Source organism: Yarrowia lipolytica, chromosome 1A (genome assembly GCF_001761485.1).
Source record: "Yarrowia lipolytica chromosome 1A, complete sequence".
NCBI classification, from domain to species: domain Eukaryota; kingdom Fungi; phylum Ascomycota; class Dipodascomycetes; order Dipodascales; genus Yarrowia; species Yarrowia lipolytica.
In genome coordinates this window covers 43918-68080 of record NC_090770.1, presented here as the reverse complement: position 1 = coordinate 68080, position 24163 = coordinate 43918, and the positions used below count along the sequence as shown (strand labels likewise).

Below are 24163 nucleotides of genomic sequence, written 5' to 3'. Positions count from 1 at the left end.
AAAAAAACAGCACGTGAAACCAGGAGAAAAGCTGGTTCATATCAGCTACAGTGCTGTACTCCTACAAGTATGTACAGTAGTAAACTGCCGCTTTAAAAGAACTGCCAATGGAAATGGCTTGAGACCGTCATAATTGATCATAGACATAATGGGGGTGAATTAGTAGATATATTCACTCGAGACTGGTACAAAAATAATCCGATCTTTCATCACATTGTCGTACGGGATCATCATGCCAAATGATGCAAACGACAGTATGGATCATGATCAGATCGGAACCCCGAACTTGTAGCAACGGGATCCTCTCTGTGTGTTGATGAAGGCTCATTAGCTGGTCAAGTGCACCTGACTAGACGTGATCAGACCAGCATTCATTTATTGCTCAGACAAGGAGAAAAGGGCGGTAAGATCTTCCTGGAGTTTACTGGTGGTTGGTGATGGGATCCTCGATATCTCCGCTTGTCGCCGAAGGAGTAGTAGTGAAACTAGAAACGGGGTCTGGTCTAGGAGATTCCGCTGTTCCAGGAGCCCCACACCGCCTCAGTAGCAGTCTCATGCGTTCCTGTTGAACAAATATCCTGCGATTCTGCAAATTGCGATTCTGAGACCCTCAGAGGTCAAGAAAATGCAGGTGTAGATAAATAATTGTCATATTTTTCTCCAAGGATCCATTTCCCCTCTCATTTGGTTCATATTCTACAACCGTAGTACATACAGTACTTTGGTGATATCCATAGTGTCTTCCCTCTAACTGAACCCTCGACCAAGCTAACAAAACTGGATACAGACAGTCAAACGTTTGGCCAGAGATTGAAACCCAGTAGTACGACTTGCAGATGACATATGATGACAATACACAATGTCACTACCACGTTCGGAAACCTCGCATCAATACGAGCTTTCTCGGTCGGCCTTGGCCTATCTGCGGCTTGTACGGGAGATTGTCAATCTGTTCATGATTCCACGGATCTCGAGGAACTTCTTTTTGGGCGGAATTGAAGATTGTTAGGTAAGAACAAGAGAAGCGGAGATAGTTGAGCTGCACTATCTATATTCCCGGTAGCAAGATAACGCTGAGACAAGTGCTGCGGAGATAGACCCTAGTTTAGAGCTACTGCCGATAGTGAAGAGAAATCCACGGAGGTTTGGTCCGGGTACTTATTTCAAGGTTAATAGGGTGAGACATGTCTCACTTTGGGGGATTGGGTGCGAAGTCGGAGCTCATTTTCCGCTCTAGAAATTTGCCCTTTTGTGTGACCTCTCATTTCTCTCAGTTTTCTTTTTCTCATTTCTCTCATTCTTCTTCCTCTCATTCTCCTTCCTCTCATTCTCCTTCTTCTCATTCTCCTTCTTCTCATTCTCCTTCCTCTCATTCCCCATACTCTTACAACCTCACACAACCCCCACCGCCTGGGATGTCTTAGAAGAACACAATACAGTAGCTCCGCACGTGGTTTAGCGGAAGTATCGACTATCTTGACTTCTGTGGAGACCATGGCATCTCCGCAACGAGGCTTATCAGAGTTGTCTGATTAACTCTTGCACCATTGGTTCAACGTCGTGGATGGGACGACAGGGAGTCAGTGCATTGTATATGAAGACCTGAATATGTAGTACAGACGCGATTAGATACATTTACCTGTAGAAAACATTTATTATACAACCAGACACGTCTCTAGATACCTATAAGACTGTACCGTGCTCATACCGTACCACTAGCCTCCAGACCCTGTAAGTTTACTTTGGATCTAAGGCTATCATGATACTCTGATACAATCTGTAGCCACAATGATCTCTCTTTGGTGTGAATTTCTATGGAAAGAATTGTCTCCTTCTCTATATAACAACCATTGATGCCACTTCAATACGACAAACCAGACCAGATTCTATCCGACCCGACCCGACCCGACCTGACCTGACCGCCTAAAACATGTCCGCTCTCGAGCCACCTGGAACGGTGGTTCTGGAAACGTCCTCCGACTCCATTGTTCTGCAACCCGCTCCTAGCTGCGATCCCAACCAACCTCTCAACTGGGCCCGATGGCGCAAACACCTCAACTTCTTCATTGTGTGTTTCTTCACCCTCATCGCCTTCACGGCCTCCGACGTGTCTTCTGTCTTGTGGGGACCGTGGCAGGCCGAATTCGGATGGACCTTTTCCGAGCTGAACAACACCTACGCCATTTCTGTGGCCGGCCTAGGTCTGGGATGTCCAATTTTGGTTCCGTTCTCCCACAAGTTTGGCAAACGGCCCGTCTACCTGGTGGCCTCGGCTCTGGTGGTGGCTACGGCAGCCTGGCAGGCCGGCATGAACTCGATTGGAGAAGCATACGGCTCTCAGTTTCTCCAGGGATTGGCCGTGAGTGTCACCGAAACAATCATCCAGATGACAGTCGCCGATCTGTATTTTGTGCACGAAAGAGGAACTTTCAATGGCATCTACATGCTCGTGGTAGCGGTTGGCAACTTCATAGTGCTAGTTCCCGCGGGCTATGCCACTGTCAATCTCGGCTGGAGATGGGTGTACATCATTGTGGCCATTATTGCCGCTGTTCAGTTTGTCATGACCGTCTTCTTCTTTGAAGAGACCAACTATACGGCCCCAGACGTGGTGCTTGTTTCTACTGACCTCTCAGACATGTCAGAGACCGAACAGGCGGAGACAGACGAGCAGAAGATGGGACAGTTGGAGAAGACTGGATCGGACAAATCGCCCCCCGAAAAAGCCGTTAGAGAAGTCTTCATCGACCCGGAGATACAAATGAACCCATTGTCTAAGAGACTCGCTCTGGTTACCTACAACCCCGGCTCATTTAAAGAGTTTGTTCGAAAGCTCTTCACTCCTTTTCTCACCTTGGTTTCCTACCCCATTGTTTCCTTTTCAGCTCTCCAATACGGCTTTTTGCTATCATTTCTGTCCATGGCATCCACCACCGTCTCCAACTCGTTTGCAGACCCACCTTACAACTTCTCTTCCGCCGGAATCGGCAATGTGAACATTTCGCCCTTCATTGGATGTCTTTTTGGATGTATCTACGGCGGCTGGTTCAACGACAAGACCATCATATGGCTGTCTAAGAGGAACAATGGTGTCTACGAGCCGGAATTCCGACTCTACAGTCTTGTTTTCGCAAACTTCACCATGACCATTGGCATGTTCATGTTCGGAATTTCCATTGCTAACCACGTTCATTGGATGGTTCCCACTGTGGGGTTTGCCGTCGTAGCCTTCAGCTTCGGATCAGCAGGTGCCATCATCGTCACCTATCTAGTTGATTGCTACGAGAAGATTGTGGCAGACGCATTCATTGGGGTCATTGTGATCAGAAACGGACTCGCCATGATGATTCTCTTTTGCATGAGCCCATGGGTAGACAGTATTGGATTGCAAAACACCTACGTTTCGGCCGGCTGTCTCAGTCTCATTCCTGTGATTCTAACTGTTCCTATGATCATTTATGGAAAGGAGCTGCGACGAAGAAGTGCCAGTCGGTATTTGAGGGAGTCTCTGAGAGGTTGACAGTGAAGTAACTAGAGTAGTGTGTTGAAATATAGATCATCTTTCCAAGTTATCGCTGCTTGTTTGACATATCGATGCGTAGATCTCGTAGCCAGTATTGCATTGAACAGCGTGCAAGCGATGTTGATAGATCTTGGTCTGAGGGTACACACGAAAATCTCCTTCTTGTGAACCCACGCGGTAGAACTTTGGCAGCTCGCCCTCAAGAGTCCTTCAACTTGCCGCAAACCAATATGTTGTACCCCCAGCAATTGATGGTCCAGCAATGAGCGATTACGAAAACTGCTGGTAAGAGACAAGAGTTGATGATCTTGTAGTACAAATCATCGTCTTCCAAGACCCCCAATCTCAATTGAGACACTTGCATTGCGCGTCTTAACAACTGGTGTATTCAGTTTTGTTTTCAATGCCATGTTGCAGTTCTTCAAGCTGTTCGAAGGTATGGTATACTAAACAGATTATTATGTACCGAATAATGAAGACCATATATCTGATTAGATACCAGATGGTGTAACGACTTACAACCCACTTCCTAGGGACACCATGTTCCGATAGTAGCACACACCAGAGTATGTATGTACCGTATCAGAAAACTAATATCTACAAGACAGACATCCCGTATACGACCAGCAGGTCCCTCTCATAACTGAGTGAGGAATCTTCCACCTCCTACCGGGTATTAATTCCAACACTAAATGAGTATTATAACGTAGCAACCTGGTAGAGTCCGCTGGTCAGCCACTTCCACCAAGTCAATCTTCAGACCACGGAAATAGTAATATAGAACCGCTACAGCTTCCGGCTTCCACTACAGTTTCCTGCTTCCACTACAGTTTCCGACTTCATCCTCCAGTATATTTCCGCACTCATTTTCTACTTGCCCTATGACATTTCACTCATAAAAATTAAAATAGAACAAAATTTTCTTGTCCTTGATATTTCTCTGCCAGATAATGCAGAATCATGCAGGGTCATGCAGCACACCTCATCCAACCACCTTAACTCTGGCCACCTCAATCGGGCCACCAAGTCCGTCCACCTTAATTCATCCCACATTGACACCAACTCAATTCTCTCCTTTCTTCCTCTTACTCCTCACCGCTCGAGAACAGCACCATGGAACCAACACGGTCAACACATCAGCTGTGTCACTCTCACAGACCAGGGAGATCCAACGTAGCTTTCCCTAGCACCATTCTTCACACGTCAACTTTAGCCCTGCAATGCTCACATTATTCATCTTGAAAGCACCATTCTTTTCCTTGTCTCCTTCTCAGCGCTCTTCCCAACCCTGTTTGTGCCACTTCCCAAACAACACAGTCGCCACGACCCTCTCCCACTCTGGCGTTGTTGGAACTTCCACACAGTAAGCCAACTCCGCCTGATGGGGTCGATATATCTTCGATGGCTTCCTTATGTGAGTATCTTTGTTTTTTTCTACCGTTGGATCGTGGGAGATGTGATGACACAGGCGTGGTAGCAGGTCGCTGTTACGGTCAGTATATCTTTGCCCAGATGACCGCTCCCAATGCTGCACCAACTCAAAAAAACGCATGAATAATATTAATGTATAGATAGTGATTTTGTCTGCTCCAAACTGGGTTCTGTTTTTACAACAGCCCCTCGGGTATAAGATTGTTCTTGAAGCCCCATTCGAGCACGTCAGACGCGGAGTCAAAGTCCTGGAACACCATGGCGGTACCGGATCGCTTGCCTCCTAGCTTCTTTCGTCGAGGATCGATGCACCGAGTCACGGTGTTGAGCGACTTGCATGCCCGAGCCTCCTCGTGGGGGTTGGACATGTGATGACCAGCCTCCATAGTTTCTCCAGCGAGGTACGCCGATCGGAGCGACGTGTTGGAGGTACCAAACGACAGCCGTCCAGACCGAGTGGTGGTCACGTGCGACAGGCCCTTGTTCTCCAGCAGCTTGGTTGCCAGGTAATGCAGCCACATGATGTTGGTCTTGGGCGCAAACAGTGACCAATCGGTCTCATTGCTATCACGCTTGTTGGACGCCACCGACGATAGTGAACTGTGGGACGAATTGATGGACGCTCCGCAATTCGCGACAGAGTTCATCTCTGACGTGGCGGAGTTGATGAGCACCCGCATGAAACGGTAGATGTCAAACTGATAGTCGCCCCGGCCTCGGAAAAAGTCGGGATGGTCCAGACCAGTGAAGACTGTCGTCACGGCTCCGTCGTCAATGCCGTATCGAGCGGGAACTCGAGCTCGCGACAGGGTGTAGTCGATGAGAGTCACCTTGAGGTTTGGAGCTACAAAGTCGTCTTCGTCGTCAAACACAGCATTGTCCAGGTCATCCAGAGACATGTTGGCGAGCTTCTCTTCGATATCAGGACGCGCGGTTCGCTGAATGACAATGTTGCCCCAGTGCAGGTCCCGGTGCTCAAACTGGAATTTGGACTCAGCCTCGGCAATGGAACTCACGACGCGCCAGAAAACGTACTCGGCTTCCATCCAGCTCTCAAGTTCAAAATGCTCGAGATCTGTACCCGAGTTGGCGAGCTCAACGATACAGAAGAGCTGGTTGTCCGAGTAAAAGTCGGGTCGGTGGCTCTCTGAGCCCTTGAAGTTGGCGTAGTCGTCCCACAGACCAATGAGGTGGTCCGGGTACTTGCCTCGGCACACAGTGGCCCCTAGGACCTTGACAAAGCCCTCCAACGACTGCACGGTCTTTGCGATGGTCAGTTCCTGGATAATGTCCTTGACAGGTGACTGTTCCTGCTCGTCGTTTCCAAAGGGGATGATTTTGAACACGGACGAGCCTCGCGCGAAGACTTCCGAGTAAGACGCCTCGGCGAGCTTCACCAGAGCTCCCTGCCTGTGGTCAGACAGAATTGAGTCCAGGAAGAAGGTGAAATCGACGACCTCTCCGCAGTCGCACAAGTTGAGCAGAGTGGACAGCTGGGTGGTCCGCAGGTCTTCAAATGGCATGGCCACGACTTGAGATGTGTCTGTTTCCGACCGGGTCAGCGACAGCAGTGACGTCGACGCCTTCAGTTTGTTTCGCAGCTTGTCACGTGACAGATTGTCTGGTGTGGGCAGCGAGATCTGGGCTTTGACGTGTGCCATAGCCGGTTCGTTGGTCCGTTTTCCCAGGAAGGATCTTCTGTTTCCTCTGGAGTCGGAGTTGCTGGACGAGCTGGAGCCTCGGAGGGACAAGATGGACTTTCTCACGTCACTGAAGGACCGTTTAATGGACATTTCAGAATGGTTGGATGACATGCTGGCCAGAGAAGAGGCAGTAGACGACCGCGAGGGGGTTCTATCTTCATAGTTTTGATTGTGTTGCGATCGGAAAGACTTGATGGAGAAGAAGGACGAGTGGGATGAAGTGGATCCCTTTCGCTGCTCGTCCTTGGACAGCTCCCGAGGGGTGGAAATGCTTTCTTTTGAAATGTGTTTTCGTCGCAGAGGCTCATGTTTCTCCAATGACATGAGCGAAATCTTTTGTCGCAGCGACTGAGCTGGAGCGAGGGACTGTCTGTAGGGTGTCGAATGTTGTGAGTTGTTATACTGAGAGTGGTGTGAGTATGAATGCAGAGAAGAGTTTGATTGTTGAGGGGGTTCGAGCATGTAGAAGGTAGCGGACTCTTTTCGTCCGTGACCGGTTTTGGAGACGATGGACACCAGAGAGGCGTTGCTGGGGTGACTGTTCATGCTGACATCGTGGTCGTGGTCGTGGTCGTCATTCTGGAGAGTGATACTGTGAGCTGACTCCATAGAAACGTCTCCTGAATTAGAAGCTGTATCTTTGTTGTCAAAAGAGTATTGATGCAAGGACAGGTCCAGATCTTCATCTGCAAGCAACGAGTTGAGATTGTTTTCGACAAAGGAGCGTCGTAGAGATGACGTGCGGCCCGCAGGGGTGCTACCTGTGTGTGTGCTGGGTGTGTTCGTGCCCGTGGTCATGGACCATCGACTTTCAGGGTTCATCTGCCGCTTGGGGGTGTGAGGAGGCTGTTGGACCACCGAAGTCCGTCTTGATCCATGGTCGGAAGACAGAGAAGAAAAGGCCTTGGACACTCTATCGAGCAAGACTGTTCGAGTCGACGAGCCTGTGGATGATACAGACGAGGTCGAGACCATCGACAGCGGCCGGGAGCGGGGAGCATTGTCGAGTTTTCGAGGCAGAGCAATGTTCTCGTTCTCCTTGTTGTTGTTGTCCCTGGAGACGAGGGATGCGGTGTTGCTGGAAGATCGTCGTTTGAGCGCAGCCAGCGACGAGACGGAGTTGTTCTTGGAGTGCGACGACTCCTTGAGCACGCCCGAGTGACGGTTGGGGTTGTTGGAAGACGTTGACGTTTCCTGCTGGTCCCACAGCATTTGCTCCTCCTGTTTTTCTCGCAGAAACGACGACTTGTTGCGCCGGCCGTATGTCAGACGAGAGCCAAACATTCGATCCCGCGACATTTATTTGTGAGCAGTATATAAGCCGGTTTAGCTGGGCGTATGCTGTAGCAGGTGTGTGTGTGTGTGTATGTTTGGTTGTAGAGAGCTGTATAACGGTCCAACTTATTAGCACTTTTGGCTATGGGACCGTGCATGCATGTTTAGATACAACAAGGTTTGGGTCTACACACACGTTGCGCAGCAACCCCGTTTGAGACACGGCGCCAGGAAGGGGAAGTCGTCCGCAAGGGAGAGGGTTGGTATGTCTGGTCACGTTATTGGGCGTGTTTCGGCCACATTGCTCCTTTTTTGGGCCGTTTCCGGCTCTAGGAAGGTCATTGACACGTTTCTACGCGGTCTACACGTCGACACGCACCTCCCTCAAAGTTACATTCTTATGTATGTCACTGGTGACGAGTGTTCCCATTAGGTCGGGGCTGTGGGAGTTTGGGAGTTGATTTCGGCTGGTTGTTGGTCTGACACAGCTTTGACGGTTGGTTTATATGGATTCCAGTGGCAGTCTTGTCCCGGATTCGTCTTTACAACCGCCAAAATCCATCGGGTTGACCCAAGAATCCGCCTCTTGATCCCCCCCGTCCATCCCGCCTCCCAACCTAAAAAATTGTAGTGGAGCCGAAAAGGACCAATTTGCAAAAGAAACATTCCGGACTTGCGTCTGAGAATGCACCTGTGATATTTTTTGGCCGAGTGTGCCAATGGGAACAGGGACAGGGCTGGAAGAGCGCACTGAGCGGTGTCGCTTATGTAAGGTCTTGCTTGCTGTGTATTATTTGTACTTGTACTGCACAGTACATTTCCATACTCTGGCATTGTTTACACACCTACCATAGTATACTCTACAGCGGAGTCTCCAATGCCCACTCGTCTAGCGTACAAGTCACATGGCCAATAACAAGAGGCTCGGAGATTTGGATCGAGGCTCTTACGACGACTCCGCGGCTCTCAGTCGATGCAGTACAGCCCCGTTTCAGCTCCTGTTTCGTCCACACAACCTCCGATAATTATTTCCACTGATACTAGTATGTACTGATGTCAACCCAATCATCATAGCATACCAAGAGGGCACTGCGAGGGCCCCAACTGAAATTTCAGGTTGAATACTCGCAGCCAACACTTGTGCCGAGTTTCTCGTCTCGTAGCTCATCCACCAACTACCCCGCATGCCCATGTGGCCATAGCCGCTATGTTAGCATTCATAAACCGTCATTCATTCTATGCGTGATCTTCACATTCTACTTTAGAATGTGTCGATCCTACACGAAGCTGAGACAACGTGCGGCTACGCAGTTGACGGAGTGTACGAGTATGATACAAGTTACAATACTATTAGGAATGAGCGGTGAGACGAAATGTGACCACTAAAAATTCAGCATTTCATGGGAATGGAGATTGTAGAAGATACCTAGTGTTTTTTTTTTTTTTGTTTTTTTGTTTTTTTGCATTTTTTTGCATTTTTTTTTGCATATATTTACAAGTTCCTTTCTTTAAGAACATCTCACTAAACACTGGTAATTTAAATCGAGTCTAGTGAGAAATTTGTTACACCATGGTCCACTTGGGGGTCTGTCAGAACCTCTCCAGTCACGTGCCGTTCAGACCCAAACTTTTCAAAGTAGGGAATATTGGCTCTGTAATGTTCGCCCGGCTTAGATGAGTCGGGTACCACTTGAATCTGTCATTTTAATCAGATTATCAGGTCGGTTTTTGACATACTTGTAAAACGGTTCTACCAGATTAATTTACAAATTGCGAACCTTATCATTGAAGGTACTATAAGTCTGGAAGGAGAAATCTGGTGATAAATCTGAACAGTTTGGGACTTTTATTTACTCCACTATTTATTACTGGCCAAGTTTTGTAGTTCTACAGGGTATATTCATGGATTTGTGATTCGAACTACTCTCAAAAGTCTCTAGAAACATACATACGCCATCACGAGTCAAATCTCCTAAAAAAGGACGTTGCCTGTCTTCTCTAATCGCTCTGATAATACCATTAATTGTGTATATACCCTTCAATCTTGGTTTTACTCGACTGAAAATCCTAGGTTTCTTACTAAGCAAAAATTGATTGGCAATGCGCCGCTAAAATACCTGTAAAAATAATGGGCCCAACGGGAATTGAACCGGCCCTCTCGCAAATTGCCCTAGGAACCCTAGCGAGAATTATACCACTAACATCGGGGCCAAGATTACATTTGAAAACCGAAAACCTGGAGTTGTCACTGTGACGTCTGATTACGTAATCTGTAATGAATTATTAAAATGCAAGAAAATAGCTGAAATGTAAAAAAAAGCATACGTGAACGAGCGAGCACGAATGTCATGCGTTCTTCTGAACAGTCGAATCCGAATCCGAATCCGATTTACGGGTATAACATCGTTTTAGGCCAGTAGCTGAAATTTATTTCCCTATAATTAAACACAAAAAAAAAAGAAATCATTAGAATAAAAAATGAATATTGAGATTTTGAGGATTCTGAAGGTTGTGCTGTTCCTAATGCTTTATTTTTGGTTTATTAAAAATATCTTTCTTTCCTGATTTGATTTGATCCTACGCTTGGTTGCGAGTGGGAATATGATTAGGATGCGGTATAAAATAAAACGAAACGAAATGAGAAGCGGGAAATGTATCCAACATGTGATTATTCGACTGAGCAACAGAACTGAGCGTTGTACTTATCGGACCATTGGATCATGTTTTCGAGCTCACTAATGAGTAAACTGTACTTGTAGTCACGGCGATCAACTGGTTGTCTCGGGCTATCTACGGCTCCGCTCCAGTATCAAAGATGCCAGATACTTTCGCCTCTCAAATCACATTCTCTCTTCTTCTCAGCAGGTCCATCGCCATTCACAGAGCATGAGTTGGACTGTCCTCAGGTCAACTTCAATGTTGGTCAATAAAATTAATCTATATACATGGGGGAAACGGGGCTGTGGTCTACTCCGTCGAGATCACCACTTCTTGCCCATCTGCTTCTGGACACAGTCCTTGAACTTGGCAAACTCTTGCTGGCACATGTCCTTGGACACGGTCTGATAGTTCTCCAAGATGCATTTGCCGTATGCCGACGCCTGTGTTAGAGTGGTTGGAGAATACCTCGGATCACGTACGTGAACACTGCTTGTCTGACCCGTTCTATTGGTCGCCTCTTGCTCCTAGGGCCTCTCGCTCCCGGTCACCTCTAGATCCCTACTCCTTCCGGTCACCACTCATACTCACAACGGTGGAACAGGCCGCGGTGGACTGGCCAAGCTTCTTGATGGGCGAAACGCGTGCTGCCTTGGTCATTGCTGGAGGTCAATGGAGTAACAGCTGTGCTGACTTCAGACGATCTAAGAGTGGTGAACTTTGGAATAATTTGAGTTCCTCGTGCATTTGATGGGCCATTGTAAAGAGATATTCGGGTCTATTGGGGGGGTTGAAAGGGCTTTAAGATGCTCCCCTGAGGATTGATTGACGGTTTATATCTTGCGGTCCAAGTCTGAGACGCCCCGGACATTTCTGGTGCAGTACTGAAAGTGAAGTGTGGTACCGAAAGTGGAGTGTTTAGTTGGCTCTTGTTATACCCATCTGTCATTGTTGAATGTTTAATTAAGAAACCCCTTATTGTCAAGTAATTCCGCGACTAAAATCCACCTACATTTCACCGGTCTAAGTAAAAATCGCCACCTACCAATACATGAGATGTATTCTCTACATGGACAATTGTCTAAATATTCCAGGCGGCAACAAGGAAAGAGAGGAAGAAGGCGACATTGAACGAGGGCTTGTCTTTGATGAGCTCTTGGTAGTCGGTCTCGTCCAGACCCAGAACCATGGCAACGCCCTTGAGCTTGTGGTAGACGCCCTCTCGGAACGACTTTGAGGTCAGAGGGTTGCTCTCGACAATTCCCCGGCTCTTGAGAAACTGGATCAGCAGACCCGCGCCTCCCAGAACCCACACGAGAATCTTGGAAAACTTGCCAATCACAACTCCACTGATGAGCCCCACAAACGAGCCGATGGTGAGCTGCTGGTAGTCGACTTTCTTGCCCACCTGCTCCACCTGCTGCGAAACCCGCTCCACGTCACGGTTCACGTTGTTGATCACCTGCTGCTGAGACACTGGATGCTGTTGAAGACCGTCGGCGTAGATGCGTGGCATGTGCAGAGACGAGGCCATACTGAGACCCACCGTGGCGGTTGTGAGACCCAGGAGACCGGGCATAAGACGTGTTCGGGCGATTCGGAACATTAGACAGAGAACGCGTGTGTCTTTAGTGTGTCTTTGTGTAACTGTGGTGGTGTCACTGGTGATGTGCTGGAAGTATCACCGAGTCTGTCGTCTATCTGAGTTTGCTGCATGTGCGATGTGTCTTGACAGCACAGGCAAAACTGTCTGGCGGTGGACCGCGTGCGTGTGGGGAGGGTGGAGGTCACGTGATATAATTGCAATTCCCACTTGAATTTCTCGTATTTCTCGTACTTGTCGCGTTTTCAACTTGTCATAGTGTCTCTATGGTATACTAACGCAGGCCAAATCCGCCCAAACTCAACGTGATAACGCATGCAGGTCGAATATGGAGCGGTGAATTGGGCGGGAAAAAGAGAAATGATATGATTGGGCTTATGACGCGGCTTAGAACGGTTCTGCTGTTAAATTGGGCTGATTAATTGAGGTTTATTTTCTCTTCTGTCGGTGTTTGCGGCACAAGTACTTGTACAGTTGCTTAGAATGTGGTGTTGCTCACTGCAGCAGCGGCTATATTTACTTCTCATATCAGCTTATGATCAGCTGAGGAATTGTTTGCGGTGGGTTTTGGTTGAGCCAAGAGTCAATAGTCAAGAGTGAGGAGATGATTTTAGATGTGACAATCCCTGATTTTCCCCGATTTCTCTGAAGTTTGCAATTTCCCTGATTTTCCTCGATTTTTCCCTGATTTTCCTTGATTTTTCCCTGATTTTTCCCTGATTTTTCCCTGATTTTCCTCGATTTTTCCCTGAAGTTCCCGATTTCTCAGAATTTCCCCGCATTTCCGAATATTCTTTTTTTTTTTTTTTGTTCCCCCACACTCGCTCCCAAATGCTGTTTCTGTTGCTACAGGTCTCCCGAGAAGGATACGAAGAGCGACTACCGCGAGGAGGAGCGACAGGGCGAGGTGTTTTATTGTAGTCGCGTGTGATTTCTTTGATACAAAGTCATTTACGGAGTAGAATTGTTTTATTCTGATTTTATTGAATTTTGGCGATAATTAAATCGAATTACGAAAAATTGGATAAATTGGATAAATTGGAAAAATTGGAAAAATTGGAAAAATTAAAAAATTGGAAAATTGGAAAAATACTGGACAAAATACTAGACAATACTGGACAATACGAACCATTCTGGACAATACAAACCATTCTGGACAATACAACCCATTCTGGACAATACCGGACAGTCATACTTGCGCTCGCCTACAAGCCCAATCTGTCTCGTCGTGACATTTTACCCGGTTTCGAATTAGCCGCCTTCCGTATCTGCATCTACCATGCTACTTACACAGTCCAGGGTCGTTCGAGGCCGTTTTTGTCGCTTGTATCGAATTAGTAGCGTTATTGGCACGTTTTTTCCTTGCTAAGTAAGCCACAAAGTAAACAGTCACGTCAAACGTTCGTCGTCATCCTCGTAGGGTGGGCAGCAGGCGGCTAAATGGGAGAAGCGACAGAGTGTTTAGACAGGATTTTTTAGACGGGACTTTTTCACCGTCTTAAAATTCAGCCGCAAATGATGACTAGTCCGTATCGCTTTCTAGACCAGCTCGCTCGCCATGTCCTTATGAGGACGTTTATGACTGATTATTGATGGGGGACGGAAAGCATTAAACTCTGAAATGGATTGAGATACGAGGGTAAAAATGGGGAGGGCTGAAAGACGGCATTTTGAAGACAATTTTGGGGGGGCACAAGCAAAAAAAACAAATAGTATTGTTTTATGGACTCCAATAGTCAGATTTATCTCATAAAATCCCCAATTTTCCCGTCTTTTGGCGTCCCTTTGGCCGCCCTCTATCACTTTTTTAATTCAATAATCATGGTCAATTTTTAAACTCGACCTGCATTTCGGGGGTGGTTTCCCGACGCCTAGTCCAAGCTCGCTCCAATGTGCACAAAAAGTCATGAGTCTCACGAAAAGCAGCAGTTATAAGAACCAGAGCCCTCGTCATCGGTGCCAACGTCCTTTCGCCTTTGTCTAAACAGCATGGAATACTCGTACCAACGCGACCCCGTGGGATTAGTGGCCCAGGAGCTGGAGGACGCCGGAGTCATTTACCGATCGGAGACCCGAGAGAGCACCCGAACCACCCCAAGCGCACCCCTTGATCTGGAGACAGGAAGAGAAGTCCAAGACAAGGAAACGGACGAAAAACACCAGCTTTCGGATCTGGTCGAACCCACCTCGTCCCACAGCTCAGAACACACCCACAGGCACAGCTCCGACAATGAAGGCAACCACCGCCACGGGGACGAACCACCCCCAACCCACATTGTTGACAACCACGACATGTTGTCAACACACTCATCGTCAGACACTTTTTCTGATATCCCGCCTCTGTACCCGGAGGGCGGCCGAAAGGCCTGGACGGTGGTGTTTGGGTCCTTCTGTGGCCTTGTGGTGTCTCTGGGGATCATGAACACCATTGGTTCCGTCAACTCGTACATTTCCGAAACGTACCTCAAGAACGACAGCGAGCAGAAAATTGGCTGGATTTTCGGCATCTACGCGTTTCTGTCCTTCTTCCTGGGTGTCCAGATCGGCCCTCTCTTCGACCGGTATGGCTCCCGGCTGCTCAACATCTTTGGAGCCTGTCTCATTGTGCTGGGAACCTTCACAACAGCAGAGTCCACAAACTACTGGCAGTTCATGCTGTCGTTCGGTATCTGCACCGGTATCGGATGCTCCGTTTTGATTGTTGTTGGGCCCAGTTGCGTCTCACATTACTTTAACGAAAAACGAGGCCTGGCCTCGGGCATCGCCATCTGTGGAGGAGCGGTAGGAGGAGTGGTTTTCCCCATTGTCATGAAAGTCTGCATCACGGCCTACGGGTTCCCCTGGGCCATGCGAATTCTGGGATTCGTCTATCTGGGTCTTCTCATTGTTGCCATCATTCTGTGCGACTCTCGAGGACCTGAGATTGTCGAGATTGAGGAGAAACTCGAGCTTGCAGCCAACCCTGGAGTCACTCCTTCAGTTCGAACCGCCAAAAAACCCGCCGCTGTCGATCTGACCGCGTTCAAGGACATGCGGTTCACTCTGCTGGTCATTTCCGTCTTTGCCATGGAGCTGTCTCTGTTTGTGCCCCTCACCTACCTCGGAAAGTATGGTATCGAACAGGAGATTGGAGGCAAGGGGGAAGACTCGTTTGGATGGTGGATTTTTGCCATTTCAAACGCCGGATCCGCTGCTGGACGTCTAGTGACCGGCTGGACAGGAGATAAATGGGGCCGTTTCAACACCATGTTGGCGTCCATCTCTTCCACCGCCCTCTTCATCTTCGCAGTCTGGCTGCCCACCAGCAACAAGTTTGCCGTCTACATTGTGTTTGCCGTTCTGTGGGGCTTCACTTCGGGCTCTTTCATCTCCCTGACTCCCGTTTGTATCGGACAGATCTCAGACACAAAGTCTTTTGGAACTCGATACGGCACTTGTTACATGGTTGCCTCGTTGGGCTCTCTGATCGGTCCTCCTGTTGCTGGAGCTGTGTACGGAACCGCCAGCTGGACTGGTCTCATTTGTTTCACCGGAGGAATGACCATTTTTTCGTTCCTCTTCCTCACAGCCTCGAGACTCAAGTGTGCTCCTGTCTGGGCAAGATTCTAAGGAAGAATTCAAGTGGAAGACGCTGAAAAGGTGTCTACTAGTAGGATGACATTGTGCATGGTATTTATGATGGTTTGTTTATTGGAGTTGGCAGGTTTTAATGTTATGGTAATCAAAAAAAATGAATGAAAATTGATTGAATTACTACAAGTAGTGAGTGTAAGAAAGAGGTACAAGTACTTGTAGCTACTTTTAGTTATACGTGAATAAACACCTTTATATTTTCTGCTGAATCTTTTCCAGAATTTATTCGATATTTTGTAATCGGAACCTGACGTTTAAAGTTCATAAATATAAATTTATTCAATTTTTACAAAAAATACAAGTACCTATGAATGCTCCCTTAGATGGTTCAGAAGTTTCCCATTATGGAGATAATTTCGTATTTTCGCATTTTCATATTTTCCAAAATTTATAATTTATTCACACACTCCGGATCGGATATAAGCGGAAATCGGGTTTATTACGATACATTGGCCATGGTCGATTTCTCATGAATCTATAAACATATGAATGCCTCCCTCTCACTCCATTTTTCCGCTTGCAAGTGGTTTTTGATTTTTAATTTATATATATTTTGATCTTTTTATTTTTACATTTATTTTTCGCCGCTTCAAAATAACCGTGCATGGCGGCAGTCCGGCACGACGGTTAGAACATTATTTGCCGGTGACTCAAGCCCACAAGTCGCCACCAGTTAACTCCGGGCAAAACAGAGTCATCATCTGATCGTGCGCAGTAGTAGGTGGATCCACATCACGTTTTTAGAATGCGTTTTTGGTGCGTCTTGTAGCTCAGCTCCCTATAATGCACATAATTCAGGTGCCTTTTTTTATTTTAACAGAAAACACCACCCCGCCAGGAATCAATTACCTCACCAACAGCGCAATGGCGACATTGTACTCCGACATTGGAGACTCATTTTTACTCCGAAAAGAAGACTCTTTTTGAGCCCAGATCACGTGACAGTCCATGTCTGCCTACTGCAATTGGGGTATGAGTACAAACCTGTATTATATTGCATTATTTCTCTGACGTCAAAGTGCATGGAGATGCATAGAAGGTAGGTCGGAGGTGCACATGGAGGTATTATTTGGGGGTCATTTGTACCTGTTTTTCAGCGTTGTCTTATGGTTATGATAAATTCCTTTCATTCGACCATGCTATTCCAGTCATGGGCATTGAGTCATTATTGATCCACTATTTTCACTATTTTTACCATTTTTAATTATCCACAGTTTTATTTTTATTTTTATTTTTATAATTTAGCTGAGGTTGTTCCGTCTCGTTCCTCGACTGTCAGTCATTTCGTCAGTAACACCGCAAAGTTAAGTTAATTAGGGTGGCAGAAGGATGAGGTGATATTTTTTATATTTTTTTGCTCTGAGATGTCATCAATCGCCCTCTTCGTCAGTCCGACGAGGTATTTTTTGTATGTTTTTTTCCTACCTGTTTGGTCACATGACCTGGTTGGAGCGACTCCGCCCATCATTGCTTCGCCCAGCACTGCCCTCTTTTTTTTTATCTTTTTTTATCTTTTTTTGGGCCTCGTGCAGACAACTCCGGGGAAGCAACTCTAACTTTAGCGGCTGGGGTGTTTGTGCCACCAGATATAACACATGACGGCCAAGCACACAGATAAACCACGTCGTCGAACTATCTTTCTTCTTCCTCTTCACCACCACCAATTGCTCAATTGCAAGTAATTCAATTGACACCAACAAAAGAAGCCACACAGAGAAACAACCGCTGTGCAGAAAAGAAAAGACACACAAACACAAGGATGGGTCTCGCAAGCAAACTAGCAGCCGCTCAGGCCAACCAGGGAGGCGCCCCACCCGGAGGCGTTCCCGGAGGAGCCCCCGGAGGGGCTCCCGGAGGCATTCCGCCCCGTGCTCCTGGCGGATCGGCCGGTGGAGCTCCCGGACAAGCGCCCTACCCGGTTCCTGGTCAGCAACAGGGCCAGTATGGAGCTCCTCCCCCTCAGCAGGGACAATACGGACAACCTCCCCAACAGCAAGGTCAGTATGGCCAGCCCCCTCAACAGCAGGGCCAATATGGCCAGCCCCCTCAGGGTGGCCAGTACGGAGCCCCTCCCCAGCAGCAGGGCCAATATGGAGCTCCCCAACAACCCCCTAGACCGGGCCAACCCCCCGCTTATAGTCAGCAGGGCGCCGGCCAGCATGGAGGCTACGGAGCTGCAGGAGCCGCCGCAGGAGCCGCCGCAGGAGCCGCTGCAGGATACGGAGCCAGCCAGTACAACCGACCTCCCGCTGGCGCTCCTCCTGGCCAGTCCCAGTATGGACAGCCCCCCCAGCAGCAGGGCCAGTACGGACAGCCTCCCCAGCAGCAGGGCCAGTATGGACAGCCTCCCCAGCAGCAGGGCCAGTACGGACAGCCTCCCCAGCAGCAAGGACAGTACGGCGCTCCCCCCACCCAGGGAGGAGGAGCCAACCAGGGCCAGTACCTGCAGATGCTGCAGAAGGCGGTTCAGGAGAACCATCTCGAGGCCTTCTACCCTCCCCAGGCTCTCCAGCAGATTGCAGGCTCCATCAGCACCCAAATCCAGCAAGTTGCCGGCCAGTGGAACATGCCCATGGAGATTGCTGTCGATCTGGTGCGACTGGCTCTATATGACATTGTCCTTTTTGTGGACGACTCCGGTTCCATGGCCTTTGAGGAGAACGGTGAGCGAATCGACGATCTCAAGCTCATTCTGGGCCGATGTGCCTACGCCGCCTCGTTGTTTGACCGAGACGGTATCGAGGTGCGATTCCTCAACAACCACTCGCTCAAGGGTAATGGAATTGCCAGCGAGCAGGCTGCCCAGGCTCTTGTCGCTCAGGCCAAGTTCTCCGGTCTGACTCCTCTGGGCTCTTCTCTGGACGCCAACGTCATCCAGCCCCTGGTTGTGGGTCCCGCTCGACAGGGCGGTCTCAAGAAGCCCGTTCTGGTCATCACCATCACCGATGGAACCCCCGCTGGAGAGCCTCACGGTAAGATCTTTGACGTGATCAAGCGAACCAAGCAGGCTCTGACTCAGACCCGATACGGTCCCGGAGCCGTGGCTTTCCAATTTGCCCAGGTTGGAAACGATCTCAAGGCACGAGATTTCCTGGGCCAGCTGGACAACGATCCTCATGTCGGAGGTATGGTCGATTGTACCTCCAACTACGAAACTGAGCAGGATGAGATGGCTCGTCTGGGAGTTGATCTGACCCCCACTCTGTGGCTGGTCAAGTTGCTCATGGGCGCCGTTGATCCTTCTTATGATCAGCAGGATGAGGCCCCAAGACGGTAAAAAGTCATGGTGGAGGAGCTACAGTTATGTATGATTAATGAATGGATTTAAAAAGTTGACACTGTGTGTTTGGTGTAGTACATACATATTGTAGTCTTACAGATTTTAATTATGAAAATATAAATATGAATATAAATAAAAATTAAAAAACTCCAATTATTAGGATTTAAGGTTCGGGGCTCTTTGATTATGCCAGGTGTTGAAGTTATCATTGGGTTGATTTTTGACGTGATAATTTCACTGAGAGTGTGTAAGGTGTATATAAATGGGGTTTCAAAAAATATAAGAAATTCGATCATTTTTGCGTGTTTTACGAGGCTCGGGGTGTCTGTTTGGGTTATAATTCAACAGAATTTATAGTATATATACTACAAGTAGTATGTACTGTATATACTTCCAGATTCAGTAAAGTACGAGTGTGTACACAATTCTGTACATACTTATACTGTAAGTCTGGGACGAATTTGTCTGTGTTTTCCACATTGCGTTGAATGAGGAGTGGTGAGGAGTGCATTTTGTTTAATTGTCTAAATTAATTGTCATTTTTCAGATTTTTTCCTTTTTTTTTTGGCGACCTTTCGACCTATTCGACCTAGCGATATTTGGGGACCAATTTTTACACTGGTTATTCATTTTCATTCCAACTTTTCGCTTGTAAATCATTTTCGATCCAACTTTTCACTTGTAAATCATTTTCAGTCCAAACTTTCACTTGCAAATCATTTTCAGTCCTCCTTTCCAACTGGAATGTGGAGCAGACTTCGCAGATTCGCAGATTCACCGATTCGCAGATTTCTGATAATTATTCCGTATAGCTTTAGTTTTCTGCCCACAGTTCTCAACTACACAACACTACAAGCGACAGTCGACTTTTCAGACACCTGTCGGACAAGATCGGAACGTGGATGGTTGTTTTACGTGGCAGATCGCACATGACAGCAACCACTCGATGGCCTCCAACAGCCTTGTGTCTGCCCGGGCTTGCCTTCTTGGGACACGCTGTACTTTTAGCGGTCCTTTTAGCGTGCTGTCAGGTGCTTGTCTAGGCTCGCAGTGACGTGCGAGATTGGCAAACGTGTGGGGAGGCGCATGAGAGGAGAGCTGGCTGGCGAGGTTGCGTGGAGATGTGGTGACTGTGGCAAATAGTAGGCTGCTAGACTGTCACGGGTTTGGTCCGTTGCCAAGAGCCAGCCTCGGTCGATTGTCACCAAAGAGTCACCAAAGAGGTGTAGTACGAGGGTTGCGGCTGCCCCTTTATCACCACCTACTCTGACAAGATACACTAACGGATAATGTACAGTATTGTATAGTATCCCTGGCTCAGTTATCATAAGAGGTCTATGAAGGGGTATTGCGTCTATGGGCGAGGTTTTGCGTCTATGGGCGAGGTTTTGCGCCTATGAACGAATGTTTGGGGACTTTTTCCATAGCATTTGGGTGCCATCGATGCAATTCCAACTCGGATCTCGCCAAGTACCGTGCAATACTGGTACCAGTAGACCCATGTGCGGCTGAAGGGGAGCCCGCAGTAGCCCGTGATGGTGTAGCCTCATCAGCAGTGTTTGGTCTGAAGCAACTCTCAGTCTTTGATTCTCGTTGGTCTAAAGCAATTCTCAGTCTGATTCTCAGTTTTGGGGACTCCGGTCAGTGGACTCTTTTGTCCTCTCAGCTCATCAGTTGGACCTCTCCAGTCGCTTGTCTTCGACGCTACAGTGGTAGCCCCGCCCCCTTCATTAAAGACAGGCACAAGCCACTTCTTGACCCCCGACTCGCGGGGAAGCTGTCAAAACTGGTTAGTGGACCTGGATTATTATAAATTCTGAGTCGTGGTTGACAAAGAAGTAGCCAGAGACGTTAGCGTACCTTGGCCAAACAACACTGCCATTGACCAAGGGGGGGAGCGGGGACTAAGTGGAGTTGTTGTATATAAATATGGGTGGGCCGCTCTTTGCTGACTCTCGAACAAGTACCCCGTACTCTGGTCTCAATTCACAATCAAGTGCAAAAAAATGGTCTCTGCTCAATCTCTGATTCTCGCAGCTCTGATTGCTGGCGCCCACGCCCAGAACCCCATTGTGGCTTCTATTGCCACCAATATCGCCGACGGTATTCTGGCAGCAAAGACTGATGACAGCCAGTCCGACCAGGACGCCTCGTCCTCCGTCTGGGCCGTCATGGAAATTGTCACCAACAACCCCGGCATCTCCCAGCTGTTTGACGACGCTCTTCCTGCCGTTGCCGGCGGCCTCAACACCAACAACTTCCCCTCGCTCTTGTCCGAGGCTTCCGCCACCCTGTCCGCCTTCCAGGCAGGCACCGACTTCCCTCGAGTCAGCTCCGGATTCCTGGCTCTGAGCGCCGTCGACATCCCCCAAGCCCTGCAGAACATTCAGGGAAACCTGGCTAACGTCTGGGCCATTGTCACTCCCGATCTGCCCTCTCTGACCCCCGAGTTTTCTAGCGAGTGGGACGCCGCCACCGCCCAGGTTCTTGGACTTGGTCAGCAGCTTGGAGTTCTCCCCGGAGGAGCTGTTTCGGGTTCTGCTGATGCCTCGGGTTCTGCTGTTGCTTCCGGCTCGGCTGATGCTTCTGCTACTGCTGATGCCTCTGCTACCGCCGACTCTTCTACTGATGCTTCGGCTTCGGCTTCTGCCTCCGGGGCTTCTGCCTCAGCGCGACTCTTCTGCAACTTCTGCCTCCGCTGACGCCCACCTTCTGCCGCCTCTGGCTTCTGCTGCCGCCTCTGGCTCCGCTGCCGCCTCTGGCTCCGCTGCCGCCTCTGGCTCAACTGCTGCCTACTTCTCCGCTTTTACTTCCTCCGGCTCTTGCTGCCGCCTCCGGTCCGCCGTTGCCCCGGCTTTCCAACGTCACCTCCCCCAACGTGACGGCCTCTTACCGGAGCTGCCGGCCTCTTCGTCCCGCCACCGGAGCCTCCAACATGGCTCCCGAACTCATCAACGCCTCTTTCAACGCCAAGCTCGCCGCTGGAGTTGTCATTGCCGCCGGATGTGTCGTTCTTCTCTAACCATCCTTACTAATATAACTCTTAACTTAATGAATTGTAATATTATCTAGGTCAATATGAGTATCAAAATGATTCTGAGAACAGTAGAAATATAATGGTGAAGTCCCTGTCTTGGTGGAGTTTCTACACCTCGAGTTGTAGACTTTGTAATCCCCCCTACTAAAAAGTGGACACTCATCGCGATGTATCAGGGCCCCTAATAGTTGATATAAATATTGATATAACCATCTTATATATGCTCGAAATCCCACAAATATTTGTCTCAAACTACTCGAATCATCGCAGGCTATACAATCGTGTTCCACAGCCCCTCTTGGCATTACGTGATGATGACAAATTTGTGGATTGTAAAGGAGCACGTAATACCAAACCAATAGCCAAGCCGACTAAAGGAATCATGTAGTCATTTAGACAAGTGGTAGACGGATGAGGACTTTGACACATACAGTAGTCCCATAGCCATCCTTTCTTGAGGACTTGATTCATCCTGATTATCAAACAAGAGGACTTCATGTCTATGTAAATTGTAAATTGTAAGTTGTTCGGAAATGCTATCTCGGATATATGATCACTTTACAATGGTATAATCAAGTCATGGAGATATTGGTCGTTCTATGTACATACTTGTTGCCCAATTGTAGGGGTTAATTCAGTCTCTTTTCTGTGAGGTTAGTTTTGGGTCGTATTTCTTTATTCATTAAATTAAAATGATATAAAGTAAAGGCTTATAAATTTCATATCGCACTCAAAAAATAATAATTAAAAAAACAAAAAATAAATAAATAAAAAATACACCAAAAATATATATAAAAAAACAAAAATATAAAAATATATATATATATATATAATAAAAAAGATTCTCATGTGTATTGTATCATGTACTGTACCATATATACCCCATTTTTTGCTCAGTAATAATTCAAAAAAAAAAAAAAATTTAATTCAATTCAATCCAATGGATTTATTTAGTTTCCGTTTTATGTATATTCCATCTTTTTACCGTGTTTTTAATACTTTCTCTTTTTTAATTTATTTATGCACCCCACCCCACATTCGCTTCGGTCCCTGCAGCCTCATTTCTCTCTCAGCTGACGCTGTTACAGGGCATTTGTAACCAAGTAAATGGTGCACTCTTTATTTAAGAGGTCCTTCCCGTCCTCTCCAACCACTTACACCACACGCGCGAGTCATGTACGGAACCATCGGAAGTGAACGATCGCAGGTGACGGAAGAAGACTCTATTCTGTCTGTGATGGCCGGCAATTACGGCAAACCTGCCAGCCACGGGAAGGGTGCACCGGGCTCTTCGAGAGATTACGATCAGGAAATGACCTACAACAGCCATGGCTCGGGAAGCTACTCGCGAGGGGCGTCACGTGGGTTCAACACCACGGGCTACTATTCTGCACCCTACGGAAGCAGCGGCAATAGCATTGGCTTCGACCGGTCCAAGGAGATCTCTCTGCAATCGTTTTCATACGGAGGACAGACACAAACCCAGTTTTCCACCACGCCTGTTCACCCCCCTCATCTGCAGTCAGCCAGCGTGTCGTGGAAACAATCGCTGGAGATTGAGACACTACAGAAGGAGGTGGCTCGTCTGACCCAGTTGCTGGCCAAACAAAGCGTCTCCACCGTCCATAGAGTGGAGCCTTCGGTGGAGAAGGTGTTCAGAGACATGGGCGAGCTGGTCAAGGCCAAGGAAGACGAGATTAGCCGCCTCAACACTACCATTGAGTCTCTCATGGCCCGTGACGGACACGAAGAGGCCGCTGCCTTCAGAGTCTACTCCAAACTACAGTCTCTGGTGGACGAGAACAAACGTCTGGGGAAAATGCTGGGGTCTGGACGAAGCGTTCAGCACGAGATCGAGCTCGGCATTCTTCGTGTGGAGAACGAGGAGCTGAAGCGCAAGTTGAACAGAAACAAGGAGCATAAGGAGCAAAACAAGGAACAAGAGGGAGCTACTACTACTTCATCTTAGAGGTAACACGCATCGTACCCCCAAACATCCACAAACTGGCTAACTTCTCTA

At 48.1% G+C, this 24163-nt stretch overlaps 8 protein-coding genes and 1 non-coding gene across 9 annotated transcripts; 6 read left to right on the top strand and 3 right to left on the bottom strand.

Annotated features, from left to right (window-relative positions):
• Positions 1–1930: 1930 nt before the first annotated feature.
• YALI1_A00661g (uncharacterized protein) lies at positions 1931–3520 on the top strand (the record flags this gene model as incomplete). The annotated part of the gene is made up of 1 exon (XM_499619.3): positions 1931–3520. The coding sequence occupies one exon, from the start codon at positions 1931–1933 to the stop codon at positions 3518–3520; it is 1590 nt and encodes a 529-aa protein (XP_499619.3).
• A 1610-nt stretch (positions 3521–5130) lies between these two features.
• On the bottom strand, positions 5131–7956 carry YALI1_A00601g (uncharacterized protein; the record flags this gene model as incomplete). The annotated part of the gene is made up of 1 exon (XM_499618.3): positions 5131–7956. One exon carries the CDS (start codon positions 7954–7956, stop codon positions 5131–5133), a length of 2826 nt encoding a protein of 941 aa, XP_499618.1.
• Positions 7957–10062: 2106 nt separating this feature from the next.
• On the bottom strand, positions 10063–10143 carry YALI1_A00579r. The gene has a single exon. It is a non-coding gene; the product is annotated as a tRNA-Pro (tRNA).
• Positions 10144–10569: 426 nt separating this feature from the next.
• On the top strand, positions 10570–10998 carry YALI1_A00574g (uncharacterized protein; the record flags this gene model as incomplete). Its single annotated transcript, XM_068281597.1, has 2 exons — positions 10570–10630; positions 10676–10998. 2 exons carry the CDS (start codon positions 10570–10572, stop codon positions 10996–10998), a joined length of 384 nt encoding a protein of 127 aa, XP_068137698.1.
• Positions 10999–11671: 673 nt separating this feature from the next.
• On the bottom strand, positions 11672–12196 carry YALI1_A00558g (uncharacterized protein; the record flags this gene model as incomplete). Its single annotated transcript, XM_499617.3, has 1 exon — positions 11672–12196. The coding sequence occupies one exon, from the start codon at positions 12194–12196 to the stop codon at positions 11672–11674; it is 525 nt and encodes a 174-aa protein (XP_499617.1).
• Positions 12197–14182: 1986 nt separating this feature from the next.
• Positions 14183–15802, top strand: YALI1_A00538g (uncharacterized protein; the record flags this gene model as incomplete). The annotated part of the gene is made up of 1 exon (XM_499616.2): positions 14183–15802. The coding sequence occupies one exon, from the start codon at positions 14183–14185 to the stop codon at positions 15800–15802; it is 1620 nt and encodes a 539-aa protein (XP_499616.2).
• Positions 15803–17585: 1783 nt separating this feature from the next.
• YALI1_A00504g (uncharacterized protein) lies at positions 17586–19103 on the top strand (the record flags this gene model as incomplete). Its single annotated transcript, XM_499615.3, has 1 exon — positions 17586–19103. The coding sequence occupies one exon, from the start codon at positions 17586–17588 to the stop codon at positions 19101–19103; it is 1518 nt and encodes a 505-aa protein (XP_499615.3).
• Positions 19104–21277: 2174 nt separating this feature from the next.
• YALI1_A00468g (uncharacterized protein) lies at positions 21278–21808 on the top strand (the record flags this gene model as incomplete). Its single annotated transcript, XM_499614.3, has 1 exon — positions 21278–21808. One exon carries the CDS (start codon positions 21278–21280, stop codon positions 21806–21808), a length of 531 nt encoding a protein of 176 aa, XP_499614.3.
• A 1509-nt stretch (positions 21809–23317) lies between these two features.
• On the top strand, positions 23318–24112 carry YALI1_A00447g (uncharacterized protein; the record flags this gene model as incomplete). The annotated part of the gene is made up of 1 exon (XM_499613.2): positions 23318–24112. The coding sequence occupies one exon, from the start codon at positions 23318–23320 to the stop codon at positions 24110–24112; it is 795 nt and encodes a 264-aa protein (XP_499613.2).
• Between the last annotated feature and the right edge of the window lie 51 nt (positions 24113–24163).